Source organism: Zootoca vivipara, chromosome 11, assembly GCF_965207765.1.
Source record: "Zootoca vivipara chromosome 11, rZooViv2.hap1.1, whole genome shotgun sequence".
Lineage (NCBI taxonomy): Eukaryota > Metazoa > Chordata > Lepidosauria > Squamata > Lacertidae > Zootoca > Zootoca vivipara.
Window position 1 is genome coordinate 29,940,531 of NC_142594.1, and position 19,050 is coordinate 29,959,580.

Genomic DNA, 19,050 nt, shown 5'->3' on the forward strand with positions numbered 1-19,050 from the left:
GTTCATCCATACTCCTAAGTATGAAGAAGCCAGGAAAACTGGGGTGGTTGTAGGAGCTAAGGTCGGGAAAATGCAAGTCAGTGTAGAACTGTACAAGGAATGTAAATACAGACAGAGATGTTGCATCAAATGCTGCTTATATGATATCTTGCATGATTTCAACTTGTCTCTTAAATATTTCGTAAATAAACTAGCATCTTGCCTCCTAGCAGTTATTCAAGGGAATTTTATGATCGGTATGCCCAAGGCCAAGAGAAGTCTGTGGTCAATAAAATGCAGCAGAAATACTGGAAGACAAAACAAACTCTTATCAAAGTCACAGGAAAGAAGGAAGATGAACATGTGGTGGCCTCAGATGCAGATCTGGATGCAAAACTAGAGGTAGGCTTGGCAGCCCAGATATTTCCTCACAAAGGGGGGAAATCCTATGTTAGGAAGTCGCAAAAATTGGGCCAGGTTCCAAAAGGCCCTGCAGCTTTTCAACCCTAGCTTCCCTGTTGCAGCTCCCCTTGCCACTCTGCCCCTCAGATGCACCCTAATGTTAGAGGGACCCTTGGATATGGCATTTCATGAGGTATGAGAACAGTGGTGCAGCTAAGTAAAATCTGACCCTGGACTTAATGGAGCCTGGGAGGTGCTTAAGGTGGCCATGCGTAGGGCTCCAGTTGTGAAGCACACTGTTAACATTTATCTCCTCCCAGCACCATTCTATACTTTCCAACTGCTTTTTCTTTCCTGATAAGTTAGAGCAGACCTCCCCGCACAAAAAATAAAACCCCCAAAAAGCAACCAAACCAACACAGTTTACCAACCCCGATAAATGAAAGAAATATACAGAGCATGTGCAATTTCTCATTTTAAGACTTGCTTAAAGCATAGCACCATCATGAATACAGGAATAAAATGTAGTATGCTTCTGCTTCCCTTATGATAAACGGATTTTGTTGTAGAAAAGGACAATATTCTTTTAATAGTAAAATGAGCATCTGTAATCCCTTATTTGTCTGGCTGGTCTCCCACTGGCGATTTTTTTTGAAAAAAAACAACAACCACCAAGTACAGTAGAAAGAAAGGATACTGTGGCAACTAGTGGGAACTTCAGATTGCCCATGCCAGCTTAGATGCTGGTGCCGGGCCTGATGTTTGCCTCTGCTTCCACCATTTCCTTTTCTTTGGGTGGTAATTTGAGGGGGCCCTGAGCTGCAAGTCCCTGAACTTTAGCCTGGATATCCTAGCTGCACTACTGCAGGAGAAACTACATTGGGAGAAATCAAGAATCATGTACCTACCAATTGAAATCACTGTCCCCTGGCTAATGTACCTGATTTAGTCATAAAGATAAAAAAGTGTCCCCAACCTCTTGGAAGAATGGGATACAAATGTAGCGAATAAATCAGTGTTATGCCACAGAAGTCTGTTTTCAGCCATTTCCTTTCCTTTTTTTGGTGTGCAATTTCTGATGTGTTTTTTCCATTTTATTAGCAAGGTTGAGGCAATTGGATATGTTTAGCCTTGTAAAGAAGAGACCGAGAAGAGATAGATAGCCATATTCAAATATCTAAAGCAGGCTTCCTCAACCTCGGCCCTCCAGATGTTTTGAGACTACAATTCCCATCATCCCTGACCACTGGTCCTGCTAGCTAGGGATCATGGGAGTTGTAGGCCAAAAACATCTGTACGGCCGAGATTAGATTGAGGAAGCTGTAAGATGGAGCAAACTGTTTTCTGCTGCTCCAGAGGCTAGAGTCCAAAGCAATGGGTTCAAGTTACAAGAACCAATTAAACATCAGGAAGAACTTCCTGACAGTAAGAGCTGTTTGACAGTGGAACAGACTCCCACGAGAGGTGGTGGACTCTCCTTCCATGCAGGGGTTGGATGGCCATCTGTCATGTATAATTGAGTCAATATTCATGTATTACAGGGGGTTGGACTAGATGACCCTTGGGGTACCTTTCAACTCTACAGTTCTATGAGTCTGATTTTAAAGGATATTCATTACCTAACAGTAGAATTAAAGCAAGCAAAGCAGTGTTATCATAGAATTAGCATAGATAATAGAGAACCTGTTAACCCCTCTCTGGTCTCTCTTTAAATAAGGAAATGTTGATGTCTGATTTGGACTCTCTTTTTTTGTAACTATTTAATTCCTGAGAAATTCTAAAACTAAAATAATATAAACCTCATCTCTAGAAATATTGGATAGTTTGAGCGTTTACTTCTTGGACTGGTTCCAGCTTGCAAATTACATTTTACATATTTACTTTCTGCCTGTGACCTTAATTATACCTCTTTAAATCTGTGCTGTCACATTCCTTGCACAGAATGGCCTTCCTGCTATACTGTAAACATGGTTGCATTTCACTGGCGGAGAACATACCATAGAGCATAAATGCCCGTGAGACAAACTGATTTGCTCAGACCATCTCACATGCTTTTATATAGGAATTGTATTAGAAAATTGCTGCACACGTGAAGAGGAAAACACTATGAATTCATAGGCAAGGAAAGCTGATAAGGTTTCAGAAGCAACATACTGTTTTGAGGGGAAATATAGTATTAAGGAAAGTGGTTTTTTTCTGTGTCTCCTGTCTCAACAATAGTTTTCATTTTATGTTTCATTTCAGCTGTTCCATTCAATTCAGAGGACATGTATGGATTTACTTAAAGCAATTGAACTTTATCAAAAAAGGATTTGTTGTAAGTATTTTAGCTGTAGTTGGCTTCACTTTTTCAGCCTAACTTAAACAGTGGTAAAATGAAGATAATGGTGAGGTATTCTGCAGCATTAATCAGAGTTCAACTTGATACTAAAATTATTTATCAGTCTAGGCTTTAAAGATAGCTTTGTACATTTGGCGGAAACAAATATTATGGCTAAGAAAAATATGGTATTACATAGAACTTGATCAAATCCAGTCCAAGCGATTTTGCTGTCTGAGGCCAAAGACAAGATGCCTCTCCCCATTCCATATGCAAATCATGCTTGCAGTTAAATCTTACTTCAACATTGATGACAAGACAGCATCTTCTACCACACCTAAGGGGTGTGGTCTAGCTTACTGGTATTAGGTCAGAGCAGACCACATGACACACTCAGCTCTGTCTGCTGACAAAGGAAAATGGCCAGCAACAGTGTGTGCCTTAGGACAGATGACTAGGGTCCAGCACTGCTGCTCCTCACCCCAACTGCTGTCTAACGCAGCTACACCACTCTTTCTGATAGTAGGGACAGCCCCAAGTTTGATAAACTGATCCAATCTTTGTGTTACACAGAAAACATGAGAAATGTCTCCCTAGCATGTGCTTATATATATGTTTGTCTTGTCAAAGCATGCACCCCCCTCCAAGCTGCTTTTTATGGTAGAAAGGGGGAGGGCTGTATATTTTGTCCTGCAGAGAACAAAAGCAACTTAAATATAGCAGTTTGGGGTATCCTCTGTCCCTCTGCTTGAAGCAGCACCCTCCTGCACCTGCTTTTCAGTGTTAGCTGTTCAAGCAAAACATTGGTTCCAGAGTATGGTCTGAAGGCATAGGAGGCCACTCCCATGCTGAAAATAAGCCAGTCCGGTGGTGGTGGTGGTGGTGGTTATCAGTGAGTGGATAAGTGACTACCTGGGAACCACTTGAACTTCTTGAGTAACTCCTTGAGTTACATGATGGAAGAAAGGCAGGATATATATGTAAGGAAATAGAAAAGAAAAGTAAAAATCATCCATTGAGAGATTGCATAACTTGAGAACTTTTAATTTGGTCCTCACATTTGCTATTGTGTATGGAACTGTAGGACATGCTTTCCTTTGCCTTAGTTTGATTTAAAAAAAATTATCAATATTTTAAAACATTTTCTTAATTTAAATGCAAACTGTGAAACCAAATTTTCTAAATGAAAAATGCAAATATACAGAGGGAATAAAACTGAAGGGTGTGTGGTGCCCAAGTTGTTTCAGTCAGCATCCATTTGACAAGCCCCTTTGAACTTCTGTCACTTGAGCATCAGGCTCAAGGAGTTGAAAGAGAGTGTAAAACAATCAAGGGAAATTCTAGGTATTGTAGTCAGGTCACAGCAGTCTACTTCATCTGATCCCACCAAGCTTATAGCTCTATTCAAGCAAAAAATAGCACGTTCTCCTGTTGCCTTTTCAGCGTAGAGGTCATTTTGCAGTTCTTGTTACATTACACTGAGCCCATGAAGGGATGTGCTGAAGTGAACCCGATCGTCTGTTCCGTAAGTGCGGGGGATTCATGAAGGTTAATTAGAAATTGCAGGGTGATGTTGGAGGGTTATTCTGTGACCTGAATAATGGGGGCAATGCAACATTTCCCTTCTTTAAACTTTGTGGTGCATCACCACTTTCTCTCTTTTTTTAATCTCAGTTCTGTCTCAAGAAGAAAATGAATTGGGGAAATTTCTCCGATCCCAAGGTTCTCAGGATAAAACCAGAGCGGGCAAGATGATGCAAGCTACAGGAAAGGCCCTCTGCTTTTCCTCTCAACAAAGGTATGTTTGACTGGGGAGACTTCATGTCTGAAATAGCTTACCATCCTTGCCCTGCCTTCTGAAGCAGGCCTGCACAAGAAGCCCACGTGAGGTTTCAAGCTTTTTCTGTCTCCAGCATCCCAGCAGTCCCAACAAAAAGCAGGAAAGGACTGCTGGTAGCTTGAGGTCAAGAAAGCTCTCTGGCTATATCTTTTATCTGTTTTTCTTTGGGGGGGGATTTCTTTTTTCCTCAATGTCACTTTTATATTACATTTCTATCCTGTCCTTGTTCCAGTTAGTTCAAGGCAGCATCTACAATTCTCTTTCTCTTCCCCACCTCATGTTTTATTTTCATGACAACCTTGTGAGTTTGGCCAGTAACTCTCTCTCAGCCTAATATCACCCAGTGGGAGCCTCATAGCTAAATGGAGTTTTGAACCTCAGTCTCCCAGGTCCTTACGCAGGATTTTTTTTCTGCCTCCTCTCTGAATTCTCCCCAGACTTTTTACCTGTTCCCTGCCTGTCCTCCCTGAGCTTCTCATTCAGACCCAGGAGAATAGGCAGGAAATTAAAAGATTAAATCCTTCTCTGATTTGAAGACAGAGCTAATGAAATGTGCATCCCCTTCTGCACAGAGGATCCCTCTCAGTTTCCAGCTCAGCCTTCTGACAAAGAGGGCCACACATCTTGACCTCTGGTTTGTTAAAGCCAGGAGTCTTTGCCAAATGTGTTGTCGTTAAGAGGGCTGCCTTTCTCAGAAAAAAGACTCCAGGCACTTCAGGTAAACTCAAAGACCAACAGCTTATTTAAGTACAGCAGGCAGGTAGCCACACTCACTTCCTCCCCCCACTTGCCTCTACAGGACAGTCCCTCTTCAAGGTCTTGACCAGGCATCCCCAAACTGCGGCCCTCCAGATGTTTTGGCCTACAACTCCCATGATCCCTAACGAACAGGACCAGTGGTCGGGGAAGATGGGAATTGTAGTTCAAAACATCTGGAGGGCCGAAGTTTGGGGATGCCTGGTCTTGACCCAGGAGCTAACTATATACACACTTTCTGCTTTTGATTTTAGCTCCAGTATGATCATACACCCACACTCCTTGGCATCAAATGTGCATGTCCACCCTCTGGTTCACTAACTAGAAGATGGTGTTTTCTTTTCATCAGAGAGTTCACCTGTATCCTAGAGACAGGGTGCACCAGGACATTATTGCACCTTCCAATGTCAAAAATATCACAACTTCATTGTCAGGAGGATGGAAGAGCTATTGTTCTTTGGTTTGTGGTATTCAGCCTTGCTGGACACAAGCCAGGGGGAAGCAATCCTTGTTCCAGAAACCTATCAACTGGAAACACCTTAAGAGTTTGTCATATCTTCTTGATAGTGTGCTTTGACTCTGTGCATGGGGGCAAGACAAGGCTTTGTTCCTTACAATCTCACTAGCTACTGTTGTTCCCCCAACTCCAGATTGCACACAAGATCATTGGCCAGGTCAGGATACCTTCAGAGGCAAGGAAATCCTGGACTGGCGTGGACCCACCAGAGCAATATTGTGAGCCATGTGTCTCACAAGAGATGCAAGCTGTTTGGATGGGGAACAGTGTCGCATTGCCAGAAGTTGATAGCCTAGGAAAGAGTACAAAAAGTTCGCTCCAATACCAGTGCTATCTTGTATAATTTAGTATAAATGATATGTGAACCAGGAACATCAGAATGGACCGCCCAATCAAGGAAGAGTCCTTTGAGTTTCCTAATGCTTAGAGAGATACCGTATACCATTATGAGTAGCTTGAGATATTCAGGAGTTTGATGGCTAGGTCACCCATGCATGCACCAAACTGGAATTCTTTGTTGATTAAACTAGCTTTGCTCCAGTTTAATCAGTGAACCTATGTGTGAGTAGGCTATTGTATCTCCAGATAAGTGATAGCAGAAAAGGGTATTGTGTGCTGTATTCTGAGAATTGTCAAGGTGTGTGATTTTGAGGGAAGGTTTCTCGTGATCTCAGGATGGAATAGGAACCATATTCTAGAAAATGCAAGAGGGAACTTTCATCTTTCACCCAGACTGGTTCCATACTTTGAATGCTTAGCCGGTTATCCACATGGCCAATAACTTTTAACTTGTGTCTGCATATTAAATATTAGCTGCTTCACCACAGAACCAGCATACTGTGCAAATTAACTAGGGCTGCTCACTGGTATATTAAATATTCTGTTTAGGCTGCAATGCAACATTCACTTACCTGGAAGTAAGGCCCATTGTATCCAGTGGGACTTACTTCTGAGTAGATGGGCTTAGGATTGCCTTGTTAATTAATTGGTTACATTTCAACAGGTTATAAGCTTCTCTGAAAGGGCCATTTTAAGGATTCTGAAGGAAAGCTTCAGTCTTTGAGAATGTGGAAATTAATGAACTATTAGTGAGAACAGCAGGCTTTCTTAAATCTTTTTTTAATACACCAGAAGCAGTCAGGAAAAAATGGATTGGCTAAATCAGTTCTTGCATCAAGAAATTGTGTGCTGTGTACTTGTGAAAAAAATTGTCCTAAATTTTAACATCTGAACTGAACCTTGTGGCAGAGGGGTGGGGGTTCCATTCTAGTTTGCTTGTTGGCATTCCTTCCATTGGCATTTCCTTTCTAGCAACCCTTGGTCTCTCTGGTTTGCTAATCAAAACAAAGCCTAAAAAGTCTCTTTTGGTTTGCTTGCAGGAGTCCCTACACTTGCCATTTTTGTTTTTGCTTCTTTGGTCACAGGTTGGCATTGCGTACTCCTTTGTGCAGGCTGTACCAAGAAGTGGAGACATTTAGGTACAGAGCTATTTCCGATACGTGGTTGACGGTCAATCGAATGGAGCAGTGCCGAACTGAATACCGAGGAGCTTTATTGTGGATGAAAGATGTGTCTCAAGAGCTGGATCCTGATCTTTACAAACAGATGGAGAAGTTTAGGAAGGTATGAAATTTCCCACCATTTGCTAGAGAGCAATGCTTGAGAAATGGTAATGGAGCATGGATTTTATCCCAGTAAGAGAAATATAGTTCAACATCTAGCACTGAGGGTAAAATTAATCATAAATTGATCTTTCCCATGTGGCAGGATACACTTCATCTGGTAGTGAATATATTTTCCATCTTTGAAAGATGCAATTACTAGAAATGTTTTCCTAAGAGTGTAATCCTATTCACATGTGTGTAAGTGCCATTGAATTTAATGGGACTTACTTCAGAGTAGATACAGAATGCTCTATAAGTAACTGTATTACAGTTGATTATATGTAAACATACATAATATATTACACAAAATAGATCAGATATTACCATAGTAGGGATCTCTTTAGGGTTTTGAGGAAAGACAGATATAAATGTTTTAGGTAAATGTCTGGGCAATACTATACCTGAGAGGAATTCAATTGCACTTACTCTCTGTTGTCTGGGGCAAAGACGGCACGACTCGAGGCAGGTTGAACTCAATGGGAAGGCGACCAAGAGCAGAGCTCGAGGGCTTCCTTTTATTGAAAGCTCAGGATGACAGTTAATCATTACAACGACAGTGTAACTTCTAGCCAATTACAGCAGTGCAGTCCCATACAAGGTGATGTTTCCTGTAACGTCACACCCGGTCACTCCCTAAGACATCCTCCATAGCCCACGTGTTGTTTTGCCATGCCCTCTGTCCATGCTCCAAGCACATGTCACTCTGTAAACACCCCCTCCTAGTTCCCATTGTGTTGCCCTCCTTGGCTTGACCCATCTGGTTTGTCCTGATTCATCCAGTTCCATCCAGATCCTCCTTGATCCTTCTAGCTCTGTTGTGACCTGTTGCCCTGCTGACCTGAGCCTCTGACCTGTCCTTCTTCACGTGTTTCCCATTCTGACATTAGCCGGCTTGCCGTGCTAATGCCCACACTCTCGCAGATCGGTGTGGCTTGCCAGCACCAGATCTCAGTCATTCCCACACATGCCTGCACAATTTCCTCGTGTTATCCCCACAACTCTCAGGTAAACATATAATATATTGCAATCTATAGAAGATGCATGCAGCCTGTGCTTTTCCATGAAGACTATTGATTGCTAGCTTTCTTTGTTGATTCTGCCTCTATACCCAGGTGGAATCTACACACATGTTAAAAATGTTTTGAAAATGCTTTTGTTAAAAATTGTTTCGAAAAGTGCATTGAATTTGCCATAGCTCACAGTCGCCATCTAAGGTCACAATTGCATATTGCACTTTACAACACATTCAAAATGTTTTATTTGCAGCTGTGTAGCTGAGTCCCCAGTGGGTCCAGTCCTCCTGAGCTACAAGTTGCTTCTCAGCTCGCAATCCAGTGAAGGCATCTGTAGCTATATATATTTTTAAAACTGGCTAAGTGGTCTCTGGACATGGGCAGAGGACATTTTGTGTAGCCAGATTCTGCTGAAATTTTTTGCAAGATGGTTGGTTGATTGGGGCAAATCTGAGCAGCAGATCTATGGTATGTGTTACATGCCCTGCCATTTCGGAGACTATTGGTTTGTCAAGAATTCAGGCCTGCATTTGAAGGCCTGCAAATCCCTAACCTTGTTGATATGGAGTTGTTCTAAGAGAGGGAGAAAAATGTTTCTCGGTCAACTCTCTCGGTGCCATGCATAATTTTATAAACTTCTATCATATTGCCTCTTGCTCTCCTTTTCTTTAAACTCAGAAGTCTCAACCACTGCAACCTTTCTTCATAGGGGAGTCACTCTATCCCCTTGGTCATTTGGGTTGCCCTTTTCTGAACCTTTTCCCACTCTTATCGAACTTGCCTTTTAGAATTGTTTATAATACAAAACATCAAGCTAAACACCCTGTAACTTTGAAGAAGCTAACTTCCTCATCTGGACACCAGGTTTTACATAGCGCATCCTGTAACAGCAGTGGATATCTGCATGGCTTCACAGTTGAAAATTTGATAAGCAAATGTCTTACGTTGCCTTGATGAGAATTAATACAGAACTACCGTGTTTAGGTTTCTGCTGTTCTGAAGGGACAGTGGAGCTGCTTTTGTCTTATAGTGTGCAACTCTGATTTGTGCCATTGTGTGGCAGTATTTTACTAGATCTTTCAAGTTATTTGAAGATTTGTATCATAACAAGGGGGACTACACTGTATGTTTTTGTTCAAGAGGTTGTAGATGTACTAGGAAAAGAAAAAGCTGTAAATTCTTTTCCTAATCATGATGAATGCAGTTGACAATGCAGGTGGCGTGGCAATTTTTTATTATGATTGGGTGAATAGAAGTTGTGTGTTACTACATTATTAGAACATTTTTAATACTGGAATATTTGGGACAATTTCAGTTTTCGAGTCAAGTCATTTGTTGCAGTAGGAAACATGGTCAGAATAAAGTTACTTGGCATTTATTGTCTTTTCCCATGTGCAATATATACGTCATTGCAAATATGAAAGTTTATGCCCAATAATGTCATTGAGCTTAAGAATATCTGACTTGGGGCTCGTCCACACTTTGCTTGACCCACAGCTCCAAGAGGGTTTCTATGCTTTCTAGACATGGGTCTGAGTGGTTTTCCATTTGCCCCACTGCTTTCCCCAGGAAAAAAAACTACTGTTTAGCACTGAATTGGAGCAAACATCAATCCACAGAAAAAACAATTAACATTTATCCCAAATCAGAGGTAAGGAGCGGGTTTTTCCCGGGGGGAAACCGGCAGGACAAGTGGAAGTGTGGACAAGACCTCATTGGTGGATAATGTTTATTTTTAGAAAAGTGAAGGTAGAACTGAGTAGATGGGATTTTTATGCATTTTTGGTGTGTTGGGGGAAAGGCAGCACTTTTTTCTGGGGGAATGCAGGGGTACGCATACCCCTAAACATTTCGTGAATCTAAGTTTGGCCTCATTGAGGGGCAGTATTTCAATATGAGTAGAAAAATAAGAGCACCCCTAAACATTTTTTTAAGAAAAAAAGCACTGGGGAAAGGTGAGTAAATTTCCTAAGTACATCACACATATGTTAGTTAAGGTACCTACTGCAAAACACTTGAGTATGTTCCATACGAAGTTGGCAAGGGAGCAGTAGTCTTTTTCATAGTTCCTCAGGAGTGACTTATGTGATGATTTTATCCTTGCTGTGCACATACTGGCATTCCAACTACTGAATGTCGGGGAAACAATATCCCTGTGTTCAAGTGGTCCAGCTGCTTTGTTGGGTTCTCCACCACTCCAATTAAATAGCCCCAAATACCTTTTGGCATTGTTACTGATATCAAGAATGCTCGGTTGCCACATTGCATGCTTAGGTCTACTTTAGATGTTTATATAAACGTATAAACATATTGTGATTATATATCCTTGTGATTAAGGTGTTTTATCTGAAACAGGATATGGGACCTGGCATCCCATTAAGGACTTATCAGGAATGTGCACCTAATGTTTAGGCTTTATTAAAGCTTTTACAGAATTGCATTCAAGACTTGCTTTGAATGATGAGCAGTTTCAAAATGCAGGGTATTTTGCTTCACGTGGCCTTTTTTGTTTTGTGCCTCAATTATGCCAAGCCAAGAGAAATGCCAGCCATTCATTTCGCCTCTTTTTCTTCCTGCCCCCAATTGCAACATATAATTTCATACATTTTAGGCACCTCTTTGCCTTCTTCGTGTGGGTTGGTTTTTGTTGTTGTTGTTGTTGTTGTTGTTGTTGTTGTTGTTGTTTCCATAAATTACATGGAATAATGGAAAAGATCTGCCTATCTGAACTTTACAGCTAACCTGTATATGTTGGAGGTAAAAAGAGAATCTATATAGGTACTCAGTAGCATTCCACCAACTAAAATCTAAGCATTACTGGATGGTGTCTTTCAGTATGACAGTTTTCATGCTCTCTGCGCTACATTGAACACTTACTGGGAAAGGAGCTGCATTTCTTGAAGCATATTGTCTTTTCTCTTTTTCTTCATTCAAGCTGGGGGTGGGGGATGCTTTACTCTATTGGCCTTTATTTTTACTGTTTCTATTCCTTGGACCTTCATCAGTACATACCGGTGAGTTACCTGTCATTTGAAAAAAGCTGGCAAATGGAAATTTCGCAGTCCAACAGAGCTGCCATCAGTCATGTTTACAGGGCAAAAGCAGGACTTTAGCTGTTTTTTTTAGTTGGTCTTTAAGGTGCTACTGAAGAAAAAGTTCCAGAGTTATTTGTGCTGGACTCCTTTTAAGGTTTGAGGTGGGTTTTTTAAGGAGCCATCTATAACTTTTCTTTATTTCTTTGTATAATTGGACAAAAATTGAAGCAATAGCTGCCCCCTTCAGAGGAGGTGAATCCTGCCAGTTTGATAGCTGCAGGGGTTTTCCAGCAAGGGCAACCTTTTCAATTTCGGGGTGGTCAAAACGATACCACTTAATGTCCCTTAGGGTTTCTTGGAGAAATAGTCTGAAAATGTCAGACTTGAGAAAGGTGCTCCTAGATTAGAAACTGTCAAATTGCAGACAAATTGATCCAGAGGGAGAGAGCTTTCCCTCTCTCCACCCTGGCATTTGCTCTTTCTATCACACCTTTCTCACTCTCACACACAGGTATTTTTCTTATATGAAAGATGATAAAGGTGTGGGGTTTTTTAAGCAATCATTTGTCTGTAGCTTCATTTTTGGCTCTAGGTCACCACAAGGTCCTTGGGGAGGGGTACTTTGCAGGGTGCCTTGTACAGAACCTGTTTCACTTGAACAAGCCCAGAATCCCCCCAAAGCACCCCACTTCAGCCAAGGGCTTGTCTGATACCACTGAGCACCTCTAGTGCAAACTCATCCTCGGTCAGTCATTTGTCAAACTCCTTCCATTCCAGAGAGTTGCTTCGGAAGAGGAGACCATGAATTTCTTCTTTAACTGGATTGTGTCTGGCCAGCTTGTGATCTTTCACTCACTGATTACTCGGAGGGAGAGAAGTAGGAATGGAAAGGAAATTTCACTTTAGAGGCATGGTCTTAGAATATTTTTAGTGCAAACATATGTACTTCATGAATTTTAATTGCCATAGCAGGGCCACTAGTTAAAGCATTGTAGTTACTTTATGATCAATAACTGTCTACCTGCAGTCACTTAGTATGTATTAAATGGCTGGGAGAACTACATCATTGCTGTTCATAGGTTAAAAGCAGTGTAATAATGTGTGATAGAGATGCCCTTCAAATCCATAATGAAAACTGCTCTTTAAAAATAGAAGCAAGCTTCTGGGAACATATTACATCATCTTAAGATGTATTGCTTGTAGAATGTTGTAGTAACTGTAGACTGAATGCCCTTGAGTGATTTCCTTCCCCATCTGCTCCATTTTAGTCTTAAGAAATAAAAAAACCTGAAATGATGATCTAGGAGAAGTGCTTTTAAATTAATGAATGAAATTAAAATAAAAGTGATATTGTAGATACACAACTCTTCCAGTTATTCCAAATTGCTCTGTGATGCAAGTGAAACTAGGGTAATGGGCTCTTTTTAAAACTCTTGGACACATTCAGAATCCAGCAGAACTCAGTGTATGTATTACAGTTAATAATACAGTTTCTGTATCAATGTTCCCCCCCAAACAGAGACCTGAATGAGTCACTGGGAATGTTTGGATAATCATATTTTGGCTTAATACATGGAGATATAAAGGACCCCTTTGCTAGTGTGCACAAGCCCTTCACTCCTCTGAGGTGCAATCAATCAAATTGGACAGCTCCTTATTAAACATAGTTTCCCATTTTGTCCAAACCAAGAACCTGGAATTAGCCCATGGTATTAAACTAACTTCAAACCATGGCTTAATATCCCGTATTGTTCCGTAGCTTGTATTTTCCTGGATTATTTTTTTAATGACTGGTTATTGTGTACTGGTTGCTGTTGTAGTGTTTTTTGAAGAAATGTGAAACCATTGATAGTTAAAGACTTCCTGGCACAGGCTTGTGAAGGGGTTGCATACATTGGCACAATGCTTGGCCATATCTCAGCTTCTTAAGATGAATTCAAACCAGCTCACTGTTACATCTCAAAAGGAAAATATCTGCTTTGGGGTTGTTCACAACCTGTAAAGATTTTCTGTTGATATTAAACAGTCACTGTGTTTCAGATCTTCACTATAACAATAATGAAAAATGTGTTATGTTAAAGGTTTATCATCATCATTACTATTACGGCTATACTTGCTGTTGTACTATAGTCAGTGTGAACAATATAAATATTGGAGCTCGATCCAAGAGAGGTATACTGTAGATTTACAGAATGCCCTTAGATTGCTTTCTCAACTTTAATCATGAAATTATATTTTAGAAGTTTCTTTTTTTGCTATCTGACTCTTGACTTCATATTAAACTATTGATGTAATATCTGATTACATTAGTGTGAAAATTTATAAATGTAAGCTGCTTGCTAGCTCTAGGAAGCAATAATTGCTCACTCTTCTTCTTGACTTTGCTTCAATGTCAGAGGCATAGCATGAGGGGTGCTGGGGGTGCCATCCCCCCAGGTGTGGTTTCAGGGTGGGCGCCTTCCTGCCCGTCATGAGCCATTGCATCCTTGTCAGACACCCTCCAGCAGGAGGGAGCCTGAGGAGGTGGCAGCAGCTCAGACGTCCGGAAAGCCCTGTGCTCCTCACAAAAGGAGCATGGGGCTGGCGCTTGCCTGTTACCTCCTTCTCAGCTGCCCTCCAGCTGGAGCTTGGAGGACACCTGAGAAGGGCGCAACAGCTCAGACGTCCTGCGAGCTCAACGCCATTTTTGAGAGTCTCACAAAGTGATGCTGGCTTGCAGGGCGGCGTGAGGGGCAGCCAGGCAGACTGTACAGCATGGCTCCCAAGCATCGGAGAGACGGTGCTGCCCCTCTGTCTGATGCTGGGATGATCCAGGGCTGCAAGGGCGCAGACTGTCCTATCTGTTTGGCAGAGCAATAAATATTCATAATTTGAGAAGTGAACACATTGTGCTGTTCAGGTACTTGGGCTGCATAAAACTGGAATGTAGCCAAATGGGCCCTGCAGGTGATTCTGGTGATATGCATGATGGCATCTCCTAAATCACGAGTGGGAAACCTCTGACCCTCTAGATGTTGGAATCCAACCGCTAACAACCCCAGCCATCAGCATCATGGCTGGTGGTCAGGGATGATGGTAGTTGTTACCTTCCAGGTATTGCTGGACCTAAAGTTTCCCATCCCTGTCCTGGATATTGGGAGTTGTGGGAGCATGGGTTCAGTTAGACGCCCACAATAATAAGTGCAATACATCACTAATCATACACATACAGTATGTCATAATACATACAGTATACATAAATAAGCTTACATAATTTTAAATAACTACTTCTGATCATAGTTTTTTTTATATATTTCCTTAAGGGTGGGGAGAGGGAACATTGCATAACAATATCATTCATGTTCTCAAAGCCTAGAAAATATATATCAAATGCTGCATTTCATAAAATTCTTAATTTGCACTTACCGTAATAATGCACATGGTTGTACAGAGTCCTGTACCTTCAAATTCTCATACATAACAAAAATATTGCACTTTTCACAAAACATAAACATGTCTACGCTTTTCTTGCTGTAAGAAAATGTATCAATTCCAAATTCTCTATAACAGTTCTAAGAAGGTTGCATTATGTTTCCTGTTCCTCATAACTGAAAGACATTCTAAATACCACAAGGGGGTGTATTATAATCTCCTGATCCTCTGTTTTAACTTACATAGCTAAATAATAAAATTAGGGGATTTGAAGGAACACAATGAGAATTTTTTCTATATACCGTAGATAAGAATTAATTTCCTTTTTAAAAACTTAAGAGACATCCAGTAAATATGACTTACATTTGTCTTACTGTGTTATAGTGACATTGTTAGCCCCTGAATAGATTTGCCTCAATAATTAGATTCAATATTTTCCCCCATGGCTTTTGGTTTTTTATACAGAGGTTAAGTACAGATATTATGATCAAGAAAAACAAAGTATATAACTCGAATTAATTATCTAGGTTACTAGAGGCATCATGCAATTGAGTTGTTGTTTTATTAAAAAGCCACTTCATGGTGGTTGTTTTTTATCCTCCCTCTCTTGACAGAAGAGCATGGAATCTGAAGCGCTACCATAAACATATTTTTTTTACTCTTTAATGATGATGTGTCTGAGCAAGATTTGTTTCTTTCAAGCAAAGCTGCAGCAGCACCTGGCAAACATACCGGTAGATGCCTTTAGCAAAACGATAGCAGTGAGACTGTTCACAGATGGCCCACAAGGCATTCCCCCCCCCCTCGTCTGTCCTAGAGGTTCTTGTTAAAAAAAAAATCAATGGAATCTCCTGTTTACATTTTTTCTCTCTGACTTTTTCCCCACAGCCATAAATCAAAAGGTTTTTTTTTTAATAAAGAAGAACAGCTCCTATGGTTTTTAAAAAATATATATTTGCACACTGTTTTGTACTTTTAAGCATGTGGCTTGTTGGGTGAACCTGTTGAATTATCTACATCAGACACGTTGGCCACCTCTACTTTTTTGGGGGGGTGTACTGCAGTAGAGATGCTGTTCCCACGTTTTAAATATTTTATCAGCCCTGGAGTAAGTGAGTGATTGCATTTTAGAGTTCTGTTGCTGCAGGAGGTTTCCTGTTTTCTTCTGTGAGAGGAAAGCTATCTATGCTTGATCTTAATGAATGAATAATTTGTTAAGTTGAAAAAGAAATCTTCGTAATGGAGGCCAGGTTAATATAAAAGGCTGATTCCCTATATTACATGAAAACGAATGTTAGTGGACTTTTCTCAGCCTCCAGGCAACACCCTCACTCAGCCCAGCTCCACATCCTTGCTGAGCGTTTTCGCCTGAACGGAATGTGTCCTTGAACTGTAATAAAGCCCTTCACTTGTCTAGATGAAGGACAGAGGAGAGTGAGTGAGCATATGCAGATGCTATCCTATTGTACAAAAAAAATAAAATTTTACAAGCATTGCTCCATCCAATTTTGCCTCTGGTTCTACCTACCACTGGCATGTGGCGCTGGAAGTTTACCAGGAAGGGAATGTGCCCCACCCCTTGTTTACAACGTAAATGATCCTAGTGGTCTGGTAGCCAATTTTTGGCTGATAAATTTATTCTCATTCTCTTTTTCTCCCTCACACATCTTGCCAAACTCTTAGTCACCTTTTTTTTGGAGTTTGCTAACCCATATACTTCAGAGTTTCCTTTGCATGCCCATTTCATTTCACTCCACTGATGCCAGGTCACAGAACATATACCCCCATGTTGGCATCCTTCCTCGAAACTGTTTTTTCATAGGTCTTCAGCTTGTTGCTCACGTCCTGGTGTTTTTCTTCTTCAGTTCGCATAGCCCTCAGCCTCTGCTTCTCAGGAAGCAAGGGACTTGTATTGCACACAAGAGCTTATTGTGTACATATGAATCAGACCAAGCACACAGAGAAAAAGGTACCATGCTCAATGTTTCCATTGTGCTATGAGTCACCAGAGATAAAACCTGCAATCTGTGTTCAGTATCAGGGATGAGTCTTGGAATATGCCTCTCAGCATGTGGCGAGCAGGTTTTCCTTCTTTCTGAAGAACTACAGATTATTTGCACACTCCCTCACAAGTAAAGGTGCAGGGTTACAGGGCATATGGAATGACTAGCACACATACCTGAGTGGTAGCCTCTCTTTTTAGCTATTGAGCATGGCTCCCACATGAGGCTGCCACCTTGCTGAATCTAAGCACATCTGGGTCTGCTCAGTGCTGGGATAGGTGACAGTGTGGAGTTCCCTGGTGGAAGAAAGGTGGACTGTAAGTACAAGTAAACAATATGCAGTTGTAGAACCCAATTATTTCCATAAAAATCCACTCCTTGTTTCCCTCCTATCCCCTTTTCTGTGGCTTTCCTTCATGGATGCAGTAATTAACTTCTTTACTCCATGGGAACTTCCCTGCCTTTTTTGTGGGGAGGGAAGGAAAGAAGCAGGGAAGTTCCCATGGAGTAAAGAAATTAATTACTGCATCCATGAAGGAAAGAAGTCAAGTTTTTAATACTAGAACTTAGCCCAGCTAAGTCTCCTTTTCCTACACACACATCGGTTCCCAGTCTCTCTCTTTTCATTTTTCCAGCCACACTTATGGAGTTCTTCCCAAGACAATAGTCAACTTCTGGAGAAGGATAGGACTGGCTTGGTAGGAACTTTCCTCCCTCAGGCAAATAAAGCAACCTGGCTCTTTGGGCAGGAAAGCAGCTGAGGTGAGAGAAGGGGCTTTCAAAATGGTGTCACCATTTCTCCCCTTTCCTCCCCCCTCCATGGCTAGCTGTACCATCAAAGGACTGCAGGTCTCTTCCACCTCTCCTCTCCTTCCCTGGTGTGTGCCTTGTTTATGTCACCAAGCACAAGTATATTGCAATATAGACAAGAACACTCATAATTATTTTTTTACATATTGCAGTTGGAAGTGGCAGCCTTATAAGTCGCATGGTCCATATTGGGCATAATGTTCTGGAAAGAGAACCATTTTCCTTCAGTCTTTTTTTTTTTTTGCTGTGTATTGGTTGAAGATACATTGTAACAGATTGAATGTACACTCTACATAGGTTCTAGGTCTGTTCAGAGTTTGAAGCTTGCTGTACAAGGAAAATGCCAATGTGGAGAGAGGAGGCAAGGAGAGCTCTTCCCTGACTGAAAATCTAATTGGAATGATTTCACCAGGGCTCTTCAATCACAGTGCCTTGGGGGAGGGAAGTTAAAGTAATGTATCGCCTTGTCATTGTCTGTTCTGCATTCTTTTCTAGTTCTGTTAATGGTGCTTGTTTGGAAAATGTGGGCTGGTCAATTCCTTCTGCCTCTGCCTCATTCACTTCTGCAAGTTCAGCTTTGCATTAGGTTTCTGAGATTTTTGGTGCCAATTGAGCAGAAATCAAGCCCAAAACTGGTTCCCCACCCCCACCCAAAACTGTTTTTTCCCCATTCGTCATAATTCTCTAGCCCCTACAGCAGTGATGGGCAACCTTTTGAGCTTGGTGTGTCAAAATTTGCCAAAAAACCGAGCATAACTCGGGTAGTGTGTCACTTGGAGGAAAAAACCATAATTTCCACGATATTTATAGTTCAAATAACAAAAATGTATAATTTTAATATATAACTTTATTTAATAAACCAAAAACAAATTATTTAACTTATTTTTTTGAAAAAATATTTTAAAATATTTTAAAAGGGAAAAAATAAGGGGCAAACCCAGAGATCTTTCCCAGTGGGACTCTGGGCTCAGGCCTTCCTCCAACGGGTCTGCCACTGGGGAGGTGGGCTCGGGTTAGGCCTGTGCCTCCTCATGGCCCTCTTCAGCCTACCTCTCCCCTCACTCAGCTATGCTTGTGCAGCGGCGGGGCAACAGGAAGTGAGGTTGAAGATCCGTGCAGTATCCGAGGATGAAATGCCCTTCTCAGCATGCGGCTGCGTGTCACCAAAAATGGCTATGCGTGTCAGTGCTGACACGCGTGTCATAGGTTCGCCATCACTGCCCTACAGCCACCTCTATCTCCTGCACCCACCCATTCTATGATGTATGCCATTTTCTACAAAAATGCATTCCTTTTAGTC

The 19,050-nt window shown here is 41.4% G+C and overlaps 1 protein-coding gene across 21 annotated transcripts in view; it reads left to right on the forward strand.

The window, feature by feature from the left end:
* ICA1 (islet cell autoantigen 1) overlaps positions 1 to 19,050 on the forward strand; it is a 61,917-nt gene that overhangs the window by 11,829 nt on the left and 31,038 nt on the right. For 12 of the 21 annotated variants that reach the window (XM_035129085.3, XM_088653562.1, XM_088653566.1 and 9 more), the window contains exons 3-6: positions 213 to 381; positions 2,626 to 2,698; positions 4,376 to 4,499; positions 7,239 to 7,437. In XM_035129085.3, the coding sequence (XP_034984976.3) occupies positions 213 to 381; positions 2,626 to 2,698; positions 4,376 to 4,499; positions 7,239 to 7,437 (565 nt within the window). Of the gene's footprint in view, positions 1 to 209; positions 382 to 2,625; positions 2,699 to 4,375; positions 4,500 to 7,238; positions 7,438 to 19,050 lie in introns of all 21 variants that reach the window. The other 9 variants (XM_035129082.3, XM_035129091.3, XM_035129092.3 and 6 more) reach the window with 1 other exon arrangement.